We start from the raw sequence: 18,958 nt of genomic DNA, 5'->3' as shown, positions 1-18,958 counted from the left end.
GGACTAACTTACATTCCCGATTATGCCCAGCGTATTAAGCCGCTGTATGCCTTGATACAAACACCCTTTACAAAAGCCTGCTGGCTTCCAGAACATTCAGCTATTCTGCAATCCTTGCAGTCTGATCTTATTGAATCTAAATACTTGTTAACACGTGATAACCACACAAACCTGGTGATAAGAATTGTGCCAGGGGCAGTGGGTTTTACCTACTTGACGTTTAATGAAGTTGACACAGTACCTATTGCTTACAAGTCACATTTGTACACTTCGGCTGAACTGCGTTTTTTGACAGTTGATAAAGTATTAACCGCAGTCCAGATGGCGATCCTAAAGGAACGTAAACTGGCGCAAGGAAAACGCATGATGGTTGTAACACTGTATCCTGCTCTTGAAGCAGTAACGAGAGCCAGTGTACCAAACTCAAAAGCTTTACATCCGCGTTGGATACAATGGGCAACTTCGTTGACATCATCTGATGTCACCTATATCTTTGACTCCTCGTTACAAACTCATTAGTTCTTCCTGCTCCTCTGTCTATGCGCCTGTTCGAGGACTACCATTGTATCATTTATACCGATGGTTCTGCGCAACCGGCGACCGGATCAAAACCTTCTTACTCTGCAGCTTGCGCAATAGTAGCAGGTACCATGGTACCATGGTGAACGGTGAGTTCAAGTCCAGTGTTGTGCACACGCAGGCACTAGGGGACTGTACCGCCCAGTTGGCGGAGCTACGTGCTCTGGTGCTAGCACTGGAGTTTGCTGATCCTAATGTGACTACTTTAATCGTAAGTGATTCTTACTACTGTGTTCAGTCTTTTAATGACCACTTATTCTTTTGGTCTCAGAATGACTATTGTGATTCTGAAGGCAGCGCAATTAAGCATAAAATGCTTTGGGTTAGAGTCGCAGAACGTCTGCCTCTCACACAAGTAATTCATACTCTTGGCCAGAGTGAGCAACATGAGTCCTGTGAGGCGGCCGGACCTATTGTCGCTCATTCGTCAAAGTTGCTCACCCGCACTCCATACCTACTGCGGCCTGCTACCGGGATTCAGTCGATGGAATGTTGCTCACTCTGAAAATCTCAGTGATTTGAGCTACCAGAGGAACACCTCCTCTCTCAATATACATACCTTAGCGCGTGCGACACATACTGGTCTAACGAGTGGCACTTGATACTCAATAAACCACCCATACACATAGGTCCTGACGAAAGCCAGCACAATTAGAGGTCTGGCTGAAACATCTAGACCTCATAGGATATTGGAGACATAACCGTACCTCCTCATATATCCTCGCTGTTGTTTTTAACACTGCCAAGGGCCCATTATTATTGAAATTCTCTAGCCAAACGGGACCCATTGGACAGTTTTTAATTTACACTCATTTACGTCACTGCACTCTCCCTACACAAATACCCGCTCCGCTGTAGTCAGGCGTTGAAACACACCCAAGGTGCATTCGGCGCCTTGGGTGGGACCCGATCATGAAGCATGTCACCAACTAGGTTGGTGGGTGAGGGTCTTCATAAAAAACATGTTTTTCTCCCAGACATGGACACCTAGATTCCATTAATTAGCTAGTTCTCTTTGATATTTACTACATGTACCAGGGTAAGTGAACTAGTCTATATTATTCGTCTCTCTCTCTCGCTTGATAATATTATAGGGTGTCCGTACCCTACCCCCAGATGTATTTTTTTATGCGTTTTTGTTAGTTCTCAGGACTGAGTCCACAGTCCTGCGATGGCTTCTACCATTTCCTGGTTGATGTGGTGGCAACTAATCGGATCTCAGCTTGAGATCTTTAGGGATCAGGGCTCCTGCGAGGCCTGATATATACATTTCTTTTAACCATAATTTCTCCAAAACTACTGAACGAATTTACAAACACCACTATTTCTGGACCAAGAGCTAGCTTTCTGCCAAATTTGGTGCAAATCCGTTCATTGGTTTGGGCTGAAGCTGTGTCTAAAGATCCTATGGAAAAAGGAATGGGGAAAAAGTCTTTTGGGAACCCTCTCCTTTTCCTCTGCCCTTTGCTTGACTGATCACCCCATAACTTTCCAAGTGCAAACTAGTCAAAAAGTAGTTGCACTGTGTCATGAGGAACAGCAAATCTCGTTCTTTCAAATAAATAGGTTTGACCTTTTATCTTCCAAATTAAAGTTGGAATTTTGAGTTGCTGCAAGATCGCTAAGTTGCTGTCGTGCATCATTCCTGTCAGCATTCTAAGTTTCCTTTATTGAAAGGCAAAAAAAAATATGAACTGAAAGCTTCTATCCAAATAGTTAAAGGAAATTCTTCGAGCTGATGGCATCACAGCTGCAAGAAGCTCAAAGAACATTTTGAAGAAAAAGCCCTAGCGTTTTCCTGCTTGTAATTTTCTTCATCAGGGGTAATTTGTGGTTTATTCAACATTTCAGTTTGAAGACAACTTAACCATTACAATTTAAAAGTACAATTAAAAAAAAAAGTAAAGTATCGTTAAAAATATAATGTGATAATTTGCTCAGAATTTTGTTATTATTGTTTAAGACTGACTCCCTCCAGTGCTTTCTGTGTTATTGGTTTATGTAGAGTTTTTCAGTATAAACATCAAAAGATAGAAAATACCTAGGCAAAATAAATAGGTGGCTAAGTATTGTAACCGAGTTTTATTTTGATTATAGGGAAGTCTACCACACTAAACGAATGCAGCACGTCATCTCTGTCAAGTGGAGTTTGGACAACAAGTACATCCTGTGTGGCTCAGATGAGATGAATATCCGAATATGGAAGGCTAATGCTTCAGAAAAGCTTGGCATGGTAAGAAGAATTACTTCTGACAATAATGATTTAGTATGCACTTGTGAGAGCTGTATTCATCATGTCTTCTAGTAAATTTCAGTAACCAAGAAGGTTGTTCGGAATGTTTTTTTAGAATACCGTTCTGCTACACGCATGCAGTAACATGGGTCTCTGTAGAGGCGTCACAGTGTAATTCTGGGGGACCAGTACCTCAGCAAATGATTTTAAACAGCCTAATCAAAAAGGTTGAGCTGAATACTCTTGACACCACCAGAGAGGACCCTTTGACAAGGCGAGGGCCAAGTAGAAGATGATATCCATTCTCAAGGATATCCAAAGTGGTACAAGCCCCTGTTTCTTTATTTTTTTTTAAATAATCCTCAGTGTATAGCTCTTTCTTGTGTGACATAAGATATTGGCCTCTGACATTTTGCATGTGACATTTTCCATACACCCTCATGTACTGTAGTTCTCAGTACGATCATTGTAGATCTAAAGTTGTTTTCGACTTAGCTGCTCCTAGTTCTCTGGGTGCCCTTGGCATCAGAAACTTTGACTTTGATTGACTGAATTATATGTGCTTAAAAGGAAACGGCTCCTGTGGGACGTAGTAATGTGAACTGACCCACTGTAGATGTCATCCCCATTAAAAGGAATAGGGTCCAGTTGGCTCCTTAACTGGTCCCTAAATTTCCGTTCTCTGTTTGCAGTGCCCTTAACTGGACACTGATGACCAGCCACAGAGTCACCATCATTTCTTACCAGCGCTTCAAGGAGTACGCCACTAACTTCAGTAGGTGGAGTCCTTTGACTTTGGCTGGTTTGTTTTTGGGATACCTATTTGTAGAAAGCGACGCCTTTACTTTTTGTCATTGGGTACTGGAAATGCAGCTGCTAAGGTTTCAACCCACTGAATTGTCCATTATGCTATGGAAGGCTGGCCCAGGACAGGTGTTTGATCTAGAATCCTGTCTATATGTCTTGCCTACATCCTAAGCTCCTCTGCATGACAAAACCTTTAACAAAAGTCTTGACACCCAAGCTCTCCAGATGATCTTTTAATCTAACTGCACCTCATACCATGTGATAACCTTGCCTTAGGATCAGTGTTAAGAGAAATCTTATACCTGTACGCAGATACTATAATGGCTGGAAGTGTATGAACCTCAGAAAGTGCTAATAATTTTTGTTTTATTTGTAATTATGTCTATTACCGTCTATATACCTACCTGTACATAAAACGTATTTTCTTTTTCAAAGACAAAGCATTAGCTGGAAATTGGTGTTGGTGTTTTTTCTTTACCGTGCCATGCTGGAATTGAGTTTCTAAATCCTTTAAACTCTAGAAGTAAGACTTGACTGCTTTACCTCAATACCCAGAGAGAGTCAAGTGCCCAACTTTGTCATTCAGCTCAACTGCATCGGTATTGTATCCATGAGGCACCGGTGGAAAACAACACTTCTCTGGTAGAATACTGCCCCTATCCACTGACTGCCTCAGGACCCTGCTGCCTGATAAGGAATGCTCAACAATCACACATGTTGAGTGGGAAAAAGCAGTCTGTCTGGTAGTCTTTGGGGGTAGAAGCCACCAGTAGTAGGAAGATATTGAGAACCTTAAAGAAAAGGACGAGTCTCCTATGTGATGTGGTTTTGAATTTCCGGGTTTAGAACTGGAGTGCAGGAGCAAGCTCCTATTGTGCCATCCAGCAAGCACCAATGTTGTCAGCAGTGGATGATGCCTTAGAAGGCATCAAAGAGGAGACAGAGGCTGCCAGGTAAGCATAAGAGTGAAGAACATATTTTGCATTAATACAGCACCTTTCCGCCTAGCTATCAAAAATCGACCATTACTAGCCTACATACCAGTCTACCAATAGACAGGATTTAAGACGGTTATGTTTTTTTGTTACTTTAGAAATTACATCCTAATGTCTTGTCCAAATGTAATCTTCACTCCGGAGAGCAGAGGGCCAAGTTCTTATTTTTTTTTTTATATTTGTATTTGCATTTCCAACACCAAAACATAACAGGCATGTCATAATGAGTCGTCCAGCATAATCTACCCTGTCACTACCCTCCTCCTCCCCTCCCCAGCGTCCCTCACAGCCTAACCGTGTCCTAATAAAGAGGAAATCATCACTCTTAAGGTTCCTGGTCCACCTCCATCTCCCCTCCATGTACCAGGAGATTGACCCACTCTCCCCCTCGTCTCCATCAAAGCCCCCCATCCATACCATAATAGCGTCTCCATTTCCCCCACACTCTAGAAAATTTCTTCGGGCACCCTCTTGCACTGTATGTCTCTCTTTCGGCCGCCATATACATGTCCATCCTCCTCCTCCACTCTTCAAGCTTGGGGGGGTTCGGGGCTCCCCATTCCCGTGCCACGTCCCTTTTGGCTACCATTAATACTGGTGTCAAAAAGATGAGGTGGGGTCGGGGCAAATCCATATCATTCACTATCCCCAATAGAACTAATTTGGGGTCCATGGGTCAGAGGGTCAAGTTCATGACAAATGCTATAAAAGTATATGTGGATGCTTACATTTCTGCCTGAATGTAATTTTAAAGATTTTCATCTATTCACAAACACTCGCTGAAGATCGCCCGGAAAGCAGAGTAATTACGCACAGGGGGAATAGAGCTCTCTGTCCAAATACACGCTTTCTTTTTCTTTGCGGTGCAAATATTTTTCCAAATGAAGAAAACCCTTACCCTATACTCCATCCAGATGTCGAGATGATTGTTCCCATTCCCATCCTGAACAGCAATTACTCTAGCCCTTGGCTGGAGCGAATTTCAAACCCTAATCTTCCAAAGCAAACCATGGCTTGGGCAGTCCCCTGCCCACCCACTAAGTGCAGTTTACTCCTCTACAGTTCGCCACATTGGTGGTGGAGAAAAGTGCAGTAGTAAATGCATTTATGCCTGCCATGAATCTATTTGTGCATTCTCTGCATTCCTAAATAAAGATACTTAAGAGGTGTGGAATTTTTGTTTGAAAAATCAACTTATATAAGGGATCAAATGCTGGAGAAGATCCACTTGACCTCTAAATTAATCAACTATTCCCACCTACTACTTAAATAAATTACATGTCCAGGGGCAAAAAAACAGTTTAGTTTCTTCTTCTCACTCACCACAGCCTTAGCCCTCATGCTGACTCACTGGTTTCATCGCCCTATCTCCAGTCTCTCACAAAATATGCTTCATTCCCTTACCTCTCCATTTTATTTCCACAGGTTTCGTATCCCTTTCTCCTTCACTCTTATGACAGATTAGCATCATGTCTCCTTCTCCACTCTCTCACTACATGTTCCATAGCTGTTTTCTGCTCTTCTACTTTCCACCGTGGTCTGCATGTCTCCTTTTCCTCCTCTCTCACTGGCCCCTATCCCCCTTCTGTACTTGTCAGTTGCTCTACTCGCTTGACTTCCAGTCTCTCAAAACATGTGCCCTTTCACCACAAGTTCTATGATTCTTCTGCTCCACTTTCAGTACAGTTTCAGTGTCCCTACTCCCGCCACTCTCTCACCATTGGTTCAATGATTCTTTTATCCAGTCTCTCACCACAGACTGGCTGTTGCTCCTTTAACCACCAGTGAGCTGTCCTTGGCTAGTGGACAGGCTGTATGCAGTGCTAAGCTTCCCCATCCTGTGGCTATGTAGACCTAGGAAGTCCACTGACATCCCAGCTGCCTACTATCCTGCTGTACAGTGGACACCAGAAATGCACACTTTCCCCAATCGTTCCAAACGAATTGCATTGAAGACCACAGCCTAACATCCTTGTTTGTACTGTAAAGTGACAGTGAAGCAACATGTTAATGCAACAAATGACATATAATAATACCGCTCTGTTTTTGGGACTAGACAAACTGAAAAAAGGGTGCTAATATGTGTTGCTGTCTGGGCTTCTGTGAGCAAGCTGTGCATGGAAGATGATGCTTTGCTTCTTGTTCTAATGTTTTGTTGCATTTTCCACAGCATATGCTCTTGTGAGAGATAGACAATGTAAGTGCCTTTAGATTTAACATTAGTTGAAGTTGTAGGTGTAGGATGATTGATTATTGAGAAAGGCATGCTCGTTTGTTATGGTTGCTCTTTAACATGCTATGGGCATGTAGTGCTCATACCACGTCCTGTGACATTAGTAATCACCACCCCACCAGCAGTCACATTTTGCATTCAGTGTTAGCACCAGATTAGCCTTTCTGTTTGCTGTGAATTTATTTTCTACCAAACCACCTAGAACAATATGAGTGGCTGTAGCCTTCTAAAGGAGACATTACTTTGGAAGAGAGGTGTGCTCCTTCTTACAAATAGTTGTGATTTCAGAAGCAAAACTGAATGTGAAGATGCAGTTTGTAAGTAATGTCTTAATGGTTTTTGTGCATGTTTACAGTGTGAAGCAAGGCAAGAGGGTGCTTGCATTGCAAGTGCATTAATTTTAACTGAGTCTGCCCATTATGGTAAACAAGGCATTCGGGGCATTTCTAGTGATGTACAGAAATTCAGTTCAGTATGAAGTGTAGAACAATGCTGTTTTTCTCTGCATTGCAAGAACAGGCCCCTTTCATTGCTTTTGCTGCTCTTATTTGTCTTAGTGATGTTCAGCTGTTTTTATTAGGTAGAGCCTAACATGCAGCTCAGCTGTCTTTTTGCAAAAGACCTACTGTGGGTTTACCAGATCTTAAAGTGGCTTATAGCTCACTCTTACCCTTGTTTGGTTTTCATTTCAAATAATTTTATTGTTTTTCAAAAAGAACAAACAGAGAATAATACTGTACCAGGGTTAGCATAAGATATTTGATTTGCTTGCTCCTTATTCGATGGCTTTCCTTGTCACAGTTTGTCCATATTGTTTGTCCTTGCTTTGGAGCTTAGCTTCTTTACGATATCTCTGATTTGCGAGCTTCTACCCTTCCACTGCTCACTTTTAGAGAGATATTTTTTCTTCATGCTCAAGTTCTCCATGTGTTTTCCAACCCTCTCCCTCTTGTGTTTTTGGGAGTGCATGTGTTCTCTCTCTCTAGCTCCCTCATTCTCTTGTGTGCAACTCTGTACTTTCTGTGTTTCTTCCTCACCTCCACAAGCTCATCATATGCTTCAGACTCCCACCCCTAGGCTGCTGTGACAAATTACCAGCCTTCTTACATCACCCTGCTCTCTGGATCTCAATGTATGGCATTGAGTGGAGCAAAAGCAGAACTGCTTTCAGGGCAGAGAGTGATGCTGCTGCACAGAGAAAGTTTTTTAGGCCCTGCCTTTCTCGCCTTTGTGTACTTCGTCCCCCACATTGCTGTCTCACCTATGTGCTTTCCCCAACAGCTCCATGTTCCTCTATCTGTACCATGTGCTTCTGTTCCTCACGTGTTCCATGTTCCCCTCTCTCGCCTGTGTTACTTCCCCAGCTTTGCCCTCCATGTTGGTTCCACCCCCAGCCTCTGTATGGATTTCCCTCTGTATTGCATCCCTCCCTACACTTGCTCTTCCGTGTTGCTTTCATTGCCAACACCCTCCAGGTTGCCTCCCCCACCTGGACCCTCCAGGTTGCATCCCCCACGTACAGCCTCTGTGTGGCTTCCCCTTTCTTGCACCTCCCAAAAAAAAAAAGAATTATTTACCCATGCAACTCAGATTGGTAAATGAAAGAAATGAAAATAGGTCTGCATCATTTTGGGAGGCATGCATGTGTGTTTTATACACTGCCGAAATGAGATGGGTGAATGCACCATATATATATATTTTTTTAAGTCTCTTGATTTTACTAAAATTGTATGACCTGCTGACCTGACTGACGGTCGCCAGTAGGTAGTTATAGTTAGGACCTAGTTTCCATTGGAAAAGCTTAATTGGTTTTGCTAAGAACTTTGGCACCGCTTGACAAATCTTCACAAAGTTTACAAAACTAGTTTGCCACTCACTTGAACTGCTGTTTGGAAAGTTTCTCTGTGATTTGTCAAGCGGGGGCCAAGAAAAAGGGGGGGGATCCCAAAACGTGTTTTCCCTATGCAATTTCCCAAAGGAATTTTTTTAACACTACTAAAACCCGGACTGCTGAATGAAATTACTCCATCTTTGGCAGAAAGCTAGTTCTTGGTCCAGAAAGAATGCTTTTTGTAAATAAAGAAAAATGCAACCCAATCATGGCCACTAAAATTATGCAACAGAGAAAGACCAAATTATGTGACATTTTTTTACTAAATTATGCCGCAAGTTAAAGAAAATTATGCAGCATAATGCAGCACATTTTGTGCCAGCATTACTTCACTGCTTTGATATTTTTATTACACGTTAACGCTGCCTGGGCAAAGGATCCACCTCATTTGTATTAGTTTAACAATTAAAATCAGCATGCAGCAATTGAAAGGTGTCCAGTTAACATTTGCAAGGTCCTGGCACCACCCAGCATCATGCGTGGCTGCATTTTAAGTAACTTGATTGTTTGCAAATTTTAATAAAATGTGTTTCTAGTTCAAATCTAGCAGCAGATGAAAGATTATGTGGCAATTGAGGCAAATCCATTACTATGTAGAAAATGCTGCGGCTGAACACTCACATCATTCCAGAGTATCCGGTCTATAATCTCCGTCCATATTTTTTAATAGCTCTTTTTCAATTTAGGTGAATATATCTGTGCCATGCATATTCATAATGTCATTAAAAACCTTGTATCACATTCTTGGTACATATTGTATGACTTCATGAATATTTTCAATGATCGTACTCAAATAAGAAACAATTAAACCAGCAAACAAGTGATTCCAGTCATAGGGACATAATAGAACAACATAGGCCATGTACACTGAACCTTCAGATATAGTGAGAGGTCATGTCAAATAAACATTTTTATCCCACATAAGGACCGTTGTGAACCAATTCAGTCCAGCCAGTCTTGGGGTATTATCTAGGGTGGAGGTGAAGGAGTTACCAAGTTCAAACAATACTAGTTACATTTCATAGTTCTTCACCCATGCAATACCAGTAATCGACAAAATCCTTTACACATCTGCTACTTGTACTGCAACTTCAGACTCACCGGGGGTGTTCGTCTGACTTTGACTCCAAATTTACCGTGGTTCCATCCCACTCATCACATGCTCCCTGAGACCATTCATCTCAGTGTATCCACCTCTGCCCACACCTTTGCATCTTGTAGTCATACCCCTATACTCGGTGCAGCTGCTGCAGGACCGGACTGGGAACCCCAAGCAGCCCTGGAAAATGTAGCCAGACCAGCCCCCATATGGTGCATAGCAAGCGACTCTGACCACTACAGGGGGGCTAGGGGTTCTCCCCCCAAGAAAATTTGAGAACAAATGGTGCATTCTACAAATCATATTTTCATTATATATTTAATTGTATTAGATTGTAAAGCATAGTAAATGATGACGTTACAGTGGACAAGGATACGGCAATCTTTATTGGAGTTTTTCAATTCGTCCCTTACTATCACCGTCGCGCAGCGCCTCTCATCTCTCTATAGCCCCTCTCTCACATGTATTTTATTTGTTTTGAGCACCTCTCATAACAGTGTAGAGTATCGGAGCACTTCACAAACGCATACGGACACAATAAATAATACATGTGTAAATCAGTGTATACATTTTTTTACAGAAGACAAAGGGGACTATAAGGTGTAGGATTCACGTTTCATCCATAATGGTGGGCATTTTTTAAGAGTCTTTGGTCTGGGAGAGAACAAACTCAGGATTCAGAACAGAGTGGTTAGGGTTGACTGTACTAATAAGAATGTATTGCTACCCCCTTTTTAGCAAAATTAAGATACTGAAAGACTGGGACAAAAGACTTTCTAACCTAGATTATGATTGTAACTTATGAACTGCACTTTATCAAAAAGATCTTTGCAACAAAAGCAGTAACCCACCCTAGTTCTGCATATAAAATACTGCTCTGTGATCTGCATAGTGCAAGCTTTTGTGCAGCAGGCATGTTAACCCTCTGTGCTACCATAGATGAGTCAAAACTGCCACTAGATAAAACTCTGATCTCTCTCCAGCAGGAACATTAATCACTTATTGTTGCCTGAAAACTGTTTGATATACAAGGAACACTGCAGTGCTTTGAGACCTGCTGCACTGCTACAAAACCCACCTCCAGTAACAAAAGCAGCCCTTCCACCCTACCTGGGAAACGCCCAGTGCCCCGTACGGCCACTACATGTGCTTGCGTGATAACACGTGCATGCGTACACATCATTGTATCTTTTTTTCTCTTTTCTTTCTTGTTTTTTTACCATGCTAAGCAACCTCGGCAAAACAATTTTTTTCCCCAAAAAGCCAGTAGGTTGCGTCGGCACCCAAAAGGCAAGAGCTAATGCAGTGCCGGCCGCTATTTACTGGGGGAGGGTGGGGTGTAAATTAAAATAACAAATAAATAAATAAACATTTACCTTCAGGCCAGCCACCCGGCCAACTGCCGCCTCTGTCTGCTCGCTACTGCCACCTCTCGCTCCTGGGAAGCAGCAACCAGGAAGCAACCAGGCACCTGACTCCCCTAGCAGCGTTGTGATTAGTGTGAGCGCCGTGGTTTGGTGCTCAGATGGGGAATGGGGGCCTGGGCATGTTCTGCTCCCAGGCTGTAATGCAGCCTGGGTGACGAACATGCAAAGTGCACATGACAGTTATTATCGGAGCGAGAGGGCCGGCCAAACAGTTTTGCGCACTTAGGATTGGAGCAACCACTCCTCCTCCTATCCCCTGCCCTGGCAGTCCAGCCCCGCCCACACCAGGAGACCCAAAACAAAAATGATGACGCTGGTTGTTATCATTTTAGTTTTCCTTTAATTACTGCTCGCAGTGCAGTGGGGTGATTCTCCTCGTCTTAGCAGAGGAGCCGCCGCTGAGCTAATGGCTCAGCCAATCATTGTTTATTTAAGAATCTTTCCTTGGCCCCTTCGGGGCCAGCCCGCCTGCATCAGCATCCCTGACAACTCCCAACAACAATAACCTTTGACCAGTGCAAAAGATGGGCTACACAGGCCTGCTTTGGAAGGGAGCATGTCAGAATAGTGCAGTGACGTGATGTGTGACAGCTTGATGTGCGTCTGCAAACTCTCTCGGTGCTATCATTCTTTTCAGTCTCGCGAACAGGTGTGGGGTGTTTTATGCCATCACTCCTACAGCCACCAGCAGATGGTGACCACCACAGAGCTCACCCTGCCCCTGAGCCTTCCACCAGGCAATCTAGGATACATAAAAAACAGAGCAGTGTTTTACCTTGGTAAGCTTCACAGTCCGAGTCTCGTGGAAGCATGCAAACAGACAGGCTAAGTGCAACTATCTCTTCGTTTGTGGCAAACGTTTAGAAACTCTGAGCACACGTTTTACTCCAGGAAATCAGTCTATATTTCAGGCCCGGGATTCCAGTCAATCGCAGGTACTCAAACATTTCCTGCTGTTCACGCAATCTGTTTCTGTATTTGTGATTGGTTGTATGAAGTTGGCTCAGTTGTCAGCCTGCTTACCGTAATTACTGTTATTGCAGAGGAAAGAAGTTGAAAAGATTTTTATATTCCAAAACTGCTGTGATAAAAGGTGCGGCATGGCAAAAGGCAATGGCTACTTGTCCTTTGGACAAAATATACATTAAAAGTTCTGTCCATCTGCCAAACAGTACATCTTATGTGTTGGGCAATACAAATTCCATAACCCTGTATTTTCATCCATTGCAACACTATGTCAGCTTTTATTCCCAAACTAAACTCAAACGTTCTTAATGAATGGGCAAATACACTTTTTACCATCCCAATCTCTGCACCTTGTTCTTAAGGGAAGGCTCATTTTACATTTACACATAAACTATATTGACAAGTAGCATCTGGGGCTGTTGAGGCACGTTAGAACATCCACACTCTGTCATAATATTCTCTTACCAGTCTCTGGTCGTATCCCCTGCTGACTACAAAAATGTCCTACGGATGTGACTTCCAAAAGCTTGTCTGGCATCAGTTAAAACAGTGTTTTTCTGCTTAACAAGCCTTGTATCTGGATTAAAATGTTTGACCACATCACCCCAGCTTTTACCTCATGAAATTGGGTCTTCATGGAATCTTGGAGTGTTTGGAATCCGCATCATGCCTCACCACCCCTTTGGGAATACACCTAAGATCTAGCCCAGATCAAACATCCCCCTTCATCTTCCATTTTCAGGAGCTTCATCAATAAACAAATTATGCACAGACAGGACCAGCACAATTACACTATACTGCAGCAATAAAACCAAATGCTGTTTTGCTGTCTTTCTGGCTTCACCCTGTTACCTAGAGGCCTACTCAGATACTATGACCTCCCATGTTCAGCTGCTTTTGTTATCTATGTTGTTTTACTGAGTGTTTTTGTCCATATTTAATACATACTGGCCCATTTAAAGGCCTTCATAGTAGTAGTCTAAGCTAATTCTCCTCTTTCTTTAATGCTTTTTATCTCCTGAACCATCATCTGCTGTATTATTGTGTGTTTTTAAAGAACACTGCAACCCAGGGCGCGGGTGTAGTCTGTATTATCAAAAAAATTGAAACAAAAACTGCAGGACGCACCAACTCTGATATCTTCCTTTTGAGTCACAGGAAAAAGAGGCAATACCCCTAGTGCCCCCTAAGGTATGACCAGACCTTTATTTCCCCTTTAGCTTAACATGATAGTCCAGACACAGAGGCAGTGGGGTTCTTCCTTCACGTTTGGAAAGGCATAACCCCAAACAAGAGCTCCTGGCTGGAGGTTATAGATAACACAGATAACATGTAAAATTTAAGCCGCAAACAAGAAATTACTAACTCAAAAGCACATCTGTCCAATAAGAATATAAACATTTTGTTCTGGAATAAAAAGGAGCAATAGTTGTTAGAGGACAGGGATGACGTAGTGCACACCTGTTGTGTTTCACAGTCAGTTTTCAGAAATCAAGCCTAGCCTCTAATCTACAGAAAGCGTTTCTGATGGCCAGTAGAAATACTGTTAAAGTGATGCTTCCTCTGACAAAAACAAGGATTCTGACTGCCAAGATGACCATTCCCCTTTACCGCATGTCTCAATGTTTGACTTTGAAAACTGTGATGAAGATCCTAGGCAGTGATCTTCGGGAGCTGGTAGGATGTACAGGCTGTAACGCAAAGAGCACAGAACTGTCTATGATGGAAGAAAATGGAAACATTTACTCATAGGCAGATACAGTACCTACAGTTACGATTAGTACAGCTGTTGGCTAACTCTCATGGAGACAACTGTTGCATATCCGTGGAACTCACAAAATAGTTTTTCCTATTAATCTATGCACTAGATAATTGCAGAAGACGGTTGGCAAACTCATGCATATGCGACAACAAAGTTCGGCTTGAACAGCAAGTCCATCCTGTATCAGATCTCATTGAACCAGGCCAGAAGCCAGGAATATTTGTTTGTAGGGGCATAGCCCTCTGTTATGAGATGAAGGGAATGGTTCATATGCAAAGGGTAGTGAGGGTATTCTATTAGAATATCATGGCCCAAGTATAATTTGTCAAAAATATATTGTTCTAAATGTTGTTTATGAAAACATTGCATCACTGGCATTAGCCAGCATTGGGCAAGCCAATAGGCCTGGTGTTGGGTCCCAGCCACTTGGCCTTGTCAATACCTATTTTGTTTTCTCATAGTTTTTGTAAAATGTTATTGCTGAGTACGCTGCCAGGAACGGGTCAATATATATAAAAACTGGCTAACACCAAATCTATTTTTTAGTCTCAAAAAGCACACATCGCCATAGTAGTCGTTGCAGTGAAGAGGACTACTTTGTGTATATGTGCTGGTTGTGAAAGAGCAAAATGCTGTCACCCAGACAATGCAGAACTGAGCTGTCCTTTTGCCCCATGTTCTATGCTATAGAAGGTGGAAGAAAATAGTAAATGCAATGGATGGAGATGGGCTAACTCCTGACCTAATAAATGAAAATGTACATGCAATAGTGCATCATTTTATACAACATTTTTAGGCTATTATATTTGTCAGAGAATATGTTCTTATCAATATTCTGACTTGCAACTGTAGTGAGATCTATCCCCTTCCAATGTTTTTAATAAAATTCTGCAATAACATTGAGCGTTAAAAACTCAATACATTCCTTTAAATTGTTAGATCATGGAGTTAATACTCGTCATATCTGTAAATAATACACATACGTGCAAGTTTCCTGCTGGGTCCACAAATATGATCACTACTAACATATACACCTCCACATGAGCCAATACCTTATAGTCATTACCCAGTCCACAACATCATGGCACTGGCCTTTGGAAGACACCTGAACATATACTACGGGTCTTATATCCTAATGCAGATGAGAAACGTTTGCAAAATGATGTACTGTCACTTCCCCTTTATTGCTCCGCAAGACTAAACACACTTTTGCTATTCAAAGAAGATGAATCTGCACTTGTAAAGTAATGAAATATCAACTGACCGGTGTCCAGCAGGCATTCTAGTGTGGCAATACCCTGGAGCAATTTTGTACACCCAAAAACATTTTTGCAAGCCATTCACAACCATACATGCATGGAGAGTTAATCCTGTCAACTGCAGTATGAATCTGTTTCCAGGGTGGTAATCAAAATGTTAGGGCGGGTCAGGAAATACATTTCTCAATGGGGGAAAATGTTGTCCCTGTAGAGGTAAAAACTCAAAACCCAAATAATCCAAATCCCTTTTTCTCTCATTCACTGTTGCACACTATGTACAAATATATAGGTGGAGATTCAGTATTCTGAGACACCTTTGTGAATACCAGAAATATGAATCTCTCCAATGAAACATGGGTTTGAAACCCAGATGTACATTTTTTAAACTTTTTTCAATCGAACCCTCAGTGATTAGTGGATATGGAAGGTCAAGCAAATATTGTGTGTCATATGTTAGTATTAAAATGAAGTCACTGAATCGCAGAACTACATAAGTAAGACCATAGTGAAGAGGTGAAGAGTAAAATGGGACTGTGTTGTACCAGTTCACCCTCCTGAATTAATGTGTAAAGGGCTCCTAGCACTCTCTGCACTTGGGTATTCATGCTACCTACATCTTAGCTTCAGTGTTTTGGTAAATAGATATGGGTACGTGGCTTGCCATGGTATCTTTCTAGCAATATACTATTCCTAAACATCGTTTGGACCCCGATTTATATCTCCAACCCCCTCTTTCTCATCTTTCCTCCTCTTTCTCATCTTTCCTCCTCTGTAGCCTGTTTTCCTTTCTTTTTTCCTTCCTCTAGGACAAGCAGTCACAAAATGTTGTTTACTGCTAACTTCCATGCTGGCAAAGATCATGCTTTCATTAGGCCCTTCCTCGCTCCCTCACTCTTCTTCCCTTCATTCCACTCTGCTGTCACATCTAGCACTTGTAAACAACCATCCCGCAGCTTAGTGCTTTTTAAGTAATCAACACAACACATCATGTGGTCTCTGTGCATGGGTGATTTTTTGCTAGGTGGGTTATGTGTGCCTGTAGGTCTGTATGCATGTTTATCTCCTGATCAGTGGCCATGTAGGGGTTTTCTTATGTCTGTATATTTGCATGTATGTATTATATATGTCAATGAATCTGTGGATTTCTTTTGTGAGCATGCACTACATACTGTCAAACATGTTGGCTTTGCCAGTGCTTGTTTAAACTACCCAATACTGTAGTTCTGAATTTAAAAAAATCTGTAAATGTAGGATTTTACTGTTTCCTAGTGTAGTGATACTCAAATTATTATTCTCAGAAGGATGAATGGCTGAGTTTGCCCTGTTTGGATTCAAGACAGAGTAAGATTCAATCAGTAGACTAGAGTCATTTGGATGTAGTCTGCTGAAATATAGCATAAATTATTCGAAACTCCTTGTATAGGGTATCTCCCATTATATTGGTTCTTGGTGATGAATTTGAACTTTTACATCACAACACTGCACCTTCCTTTTCTAAAGCGATATGAGCATAAAGCAGATGTATTCCCTCATTGTTGAATTTTGCAAGTCCCATTCATTTTCAACTAACTTCAGCACCACACCCTCACAGCACCTCTAATGTGCTCTTAGAGCCTTACCATATTAAATAGAAAATAGTCAAATCAGACCATGACTAAACAAATAGTAACAGGCCATAAACAAGATTTAAAAAATGATAAATAGACAGACCTAGAAACTGATATAGGGAAATCTGCTAGGTGCTATTAGACTCCACATATCACCCCCACTGATGCACATATCTGCAACACTCAGACTCAGCGATACTGTGCACCCACCACGTCATCAAACATCACACACCTAAGAAATATGTTCCCTATTCATCAAACCACAAACAACCCTCTTTCAACCTTGCAATATTGAAGGTGCCTAGCCACTTGATAATAGAGTACTTGATTTCCTTTCTAAGGAAATGAGGTCCTGTATATATAATGCACCGGAGTATCTTAAGTAAGCGCTTTAGGCCGCATGAGGGCTATGGAAATTGCTATCTATATAACCAATACAATTCCTCGGTTTCATAGCAATGCCATGAACCAACCATAGGCATTTCTGTACATCCTATAGTAATGATAGTAAAAGTAATATTGTACTGCCATCTTGCATATAGTGTAAATGTAAGGCTGGGTGGAGTCAGGAATACAAGTAAGTGTAAGCAAGACTACAGGTTTATAGGGACAGCTGAGCTAGAGCCAAACCAAGGGCCTGCCTTTCCCCCTAAATGCTACAGCATTAGCTGAGCTATCAAAATATTTGGTAGATGCATTACACAACAAATATGCAAAAATATTATGAAGACTTAAAAAGTCTAAAAACGTGTTTTTCTTTAAACTTTAGAAGGATTGTAATTCAGCAACTAGACGAAATCACTGCATTAGTAACATTTATTAATATTGAAAGTTTCTAAATATGAACTTGGAAACATTCATGAAGCCCTCCCACTGTACGATAAGGCCATGATGAAGCTAAGAGACAAATCAGTTATGTGCTCTCCTATACGTGGCTCTATCGTTATTATAGATGAGCAACATTATAGTGATTAAACCATACACAAGAGAATTTTGTTTAAGTCACATCCCGAACTGAATTACTTTAAGGTGGTCTTGAATATGACTATCAAGGTAAATGAGAAACAGTGAAGTAAAGTGGTTTGCATAAGATCTTACAACTTAGTCAAAGCAATAAGCAGGGATTTGCACTCGAGGTTTCCTGGTTACACCATGTGCATTTTAGTTACTGGATTTGTATTTTCTTTTCTAGTTTAACACCAAAGGAAAGAGCTTTTGCTTAATGCTACCAAGAGCTTACTAGTGCACTGAACACACAGTGCAAGGCGTTTTAAACAAAAATAAAAAGGAAAAAGTTGAGACGTCAGATGTGAATACCATCTCATTGCGTATTCTCAGCAGTACTCTGGGGCTTGTGATGGAGGATGTAAGGCATATGCACTTTCTGCTGGTACAAGATAGGGTGGCAGGCAGCTGCACATGCTGCATTTGCACCCCGAGCGCCAGATTGACCATTTTTTTTACCCAAGGCAACACTGCACCAAAAATGCTGCTCTGCCTTGTGTCAAAGGGAAAGAGAAACAAGCATTTGCAATGCAATCGGTCTCGCCTTTAGGACCTTATATGTATTTAGCTATGCAGCACATTTGCCTGGGTGCTGAAACATCTACTATTCTTTAACATTGAGGGAAAGTAAGCACCAAACTGCGTGGCACGTATGGGAACACATGGAGAGAAATATTGCCTTTCAGCGGGAAATGGTATAGTCCAAAGCTCTGTTTTTAATATAAAATCAGGGTCTTTGGTGGTCATATCCCTGAAAATACAAGATTTGAAAAAGATATTATTGTCTCCGGGTGCTCGTGGAAGACAATTTCTATGGACTGGAATCTAGAGAATGCTAAAGTGATTCTGGTATTTTACTGACCTCTGCTGGTCGTTTTCTATCAAGAAAGTTAAATAGAGGCAGTTGCCAGAAAATTTAAAAAAAAGAAACGCCCTAAGCAGAAAGCAATTCTGGTATTTTACTGACCTCTGCTGGTCGTTTTCTATCAACACAGTTAAATCGAGGCAGTTGAACAGGAAAGAAAAGTCCCTAAGCAGAAGCAGACAAGTCCTAGGGCTGATCTTCAGAGCCCACAAAGTACAGTACATACACAT

At 41.7% G+C, this 18,958-nt stretch overlaps 1 protein-coding gene across 1 annotated transcript in view; it reads left to right on the top strand.

Annotated features, from left to right (window-relative positions):
* The window catches only part of DCAF13 (DDB1 and CUL4 associated factor 13), a 350,429-nt gene that overhangs the window by 257,318 nt on the left and 74,153 nt on the right, over positions 1 to 18,958 (top strand). Inside the window, exon 9 of the mRNA XM_085605122.1 lies at positions 2,677 to 2,812. Coding sequence (XP_085461248.1) covers positions 2,677 to 2,812 — 136 coding nt within the window. The remainder of the gene's footprint in view (positions 1 to 2,676; positions 2,813 to 18,958) is intronic.

Source organism: Triturus cristatus, chromosome 5_1 (assembly GCF_964204655.1).
Source record: "Triturus cristatus chromosome 5_1, aTriCri1.1, whole genome shotgun sequence".
Lineage (NCBI taxonomy): Eukaryota > Metazoa > Chordata > Amphibia > Caudata > Salamandridae > Triturus > Triturus cristatus.
The sequence above is the reverse complement of the archived record's forward strand: the minus strand, read 5'-3'. Positions and strand labels throughout refer to the sequence as shown.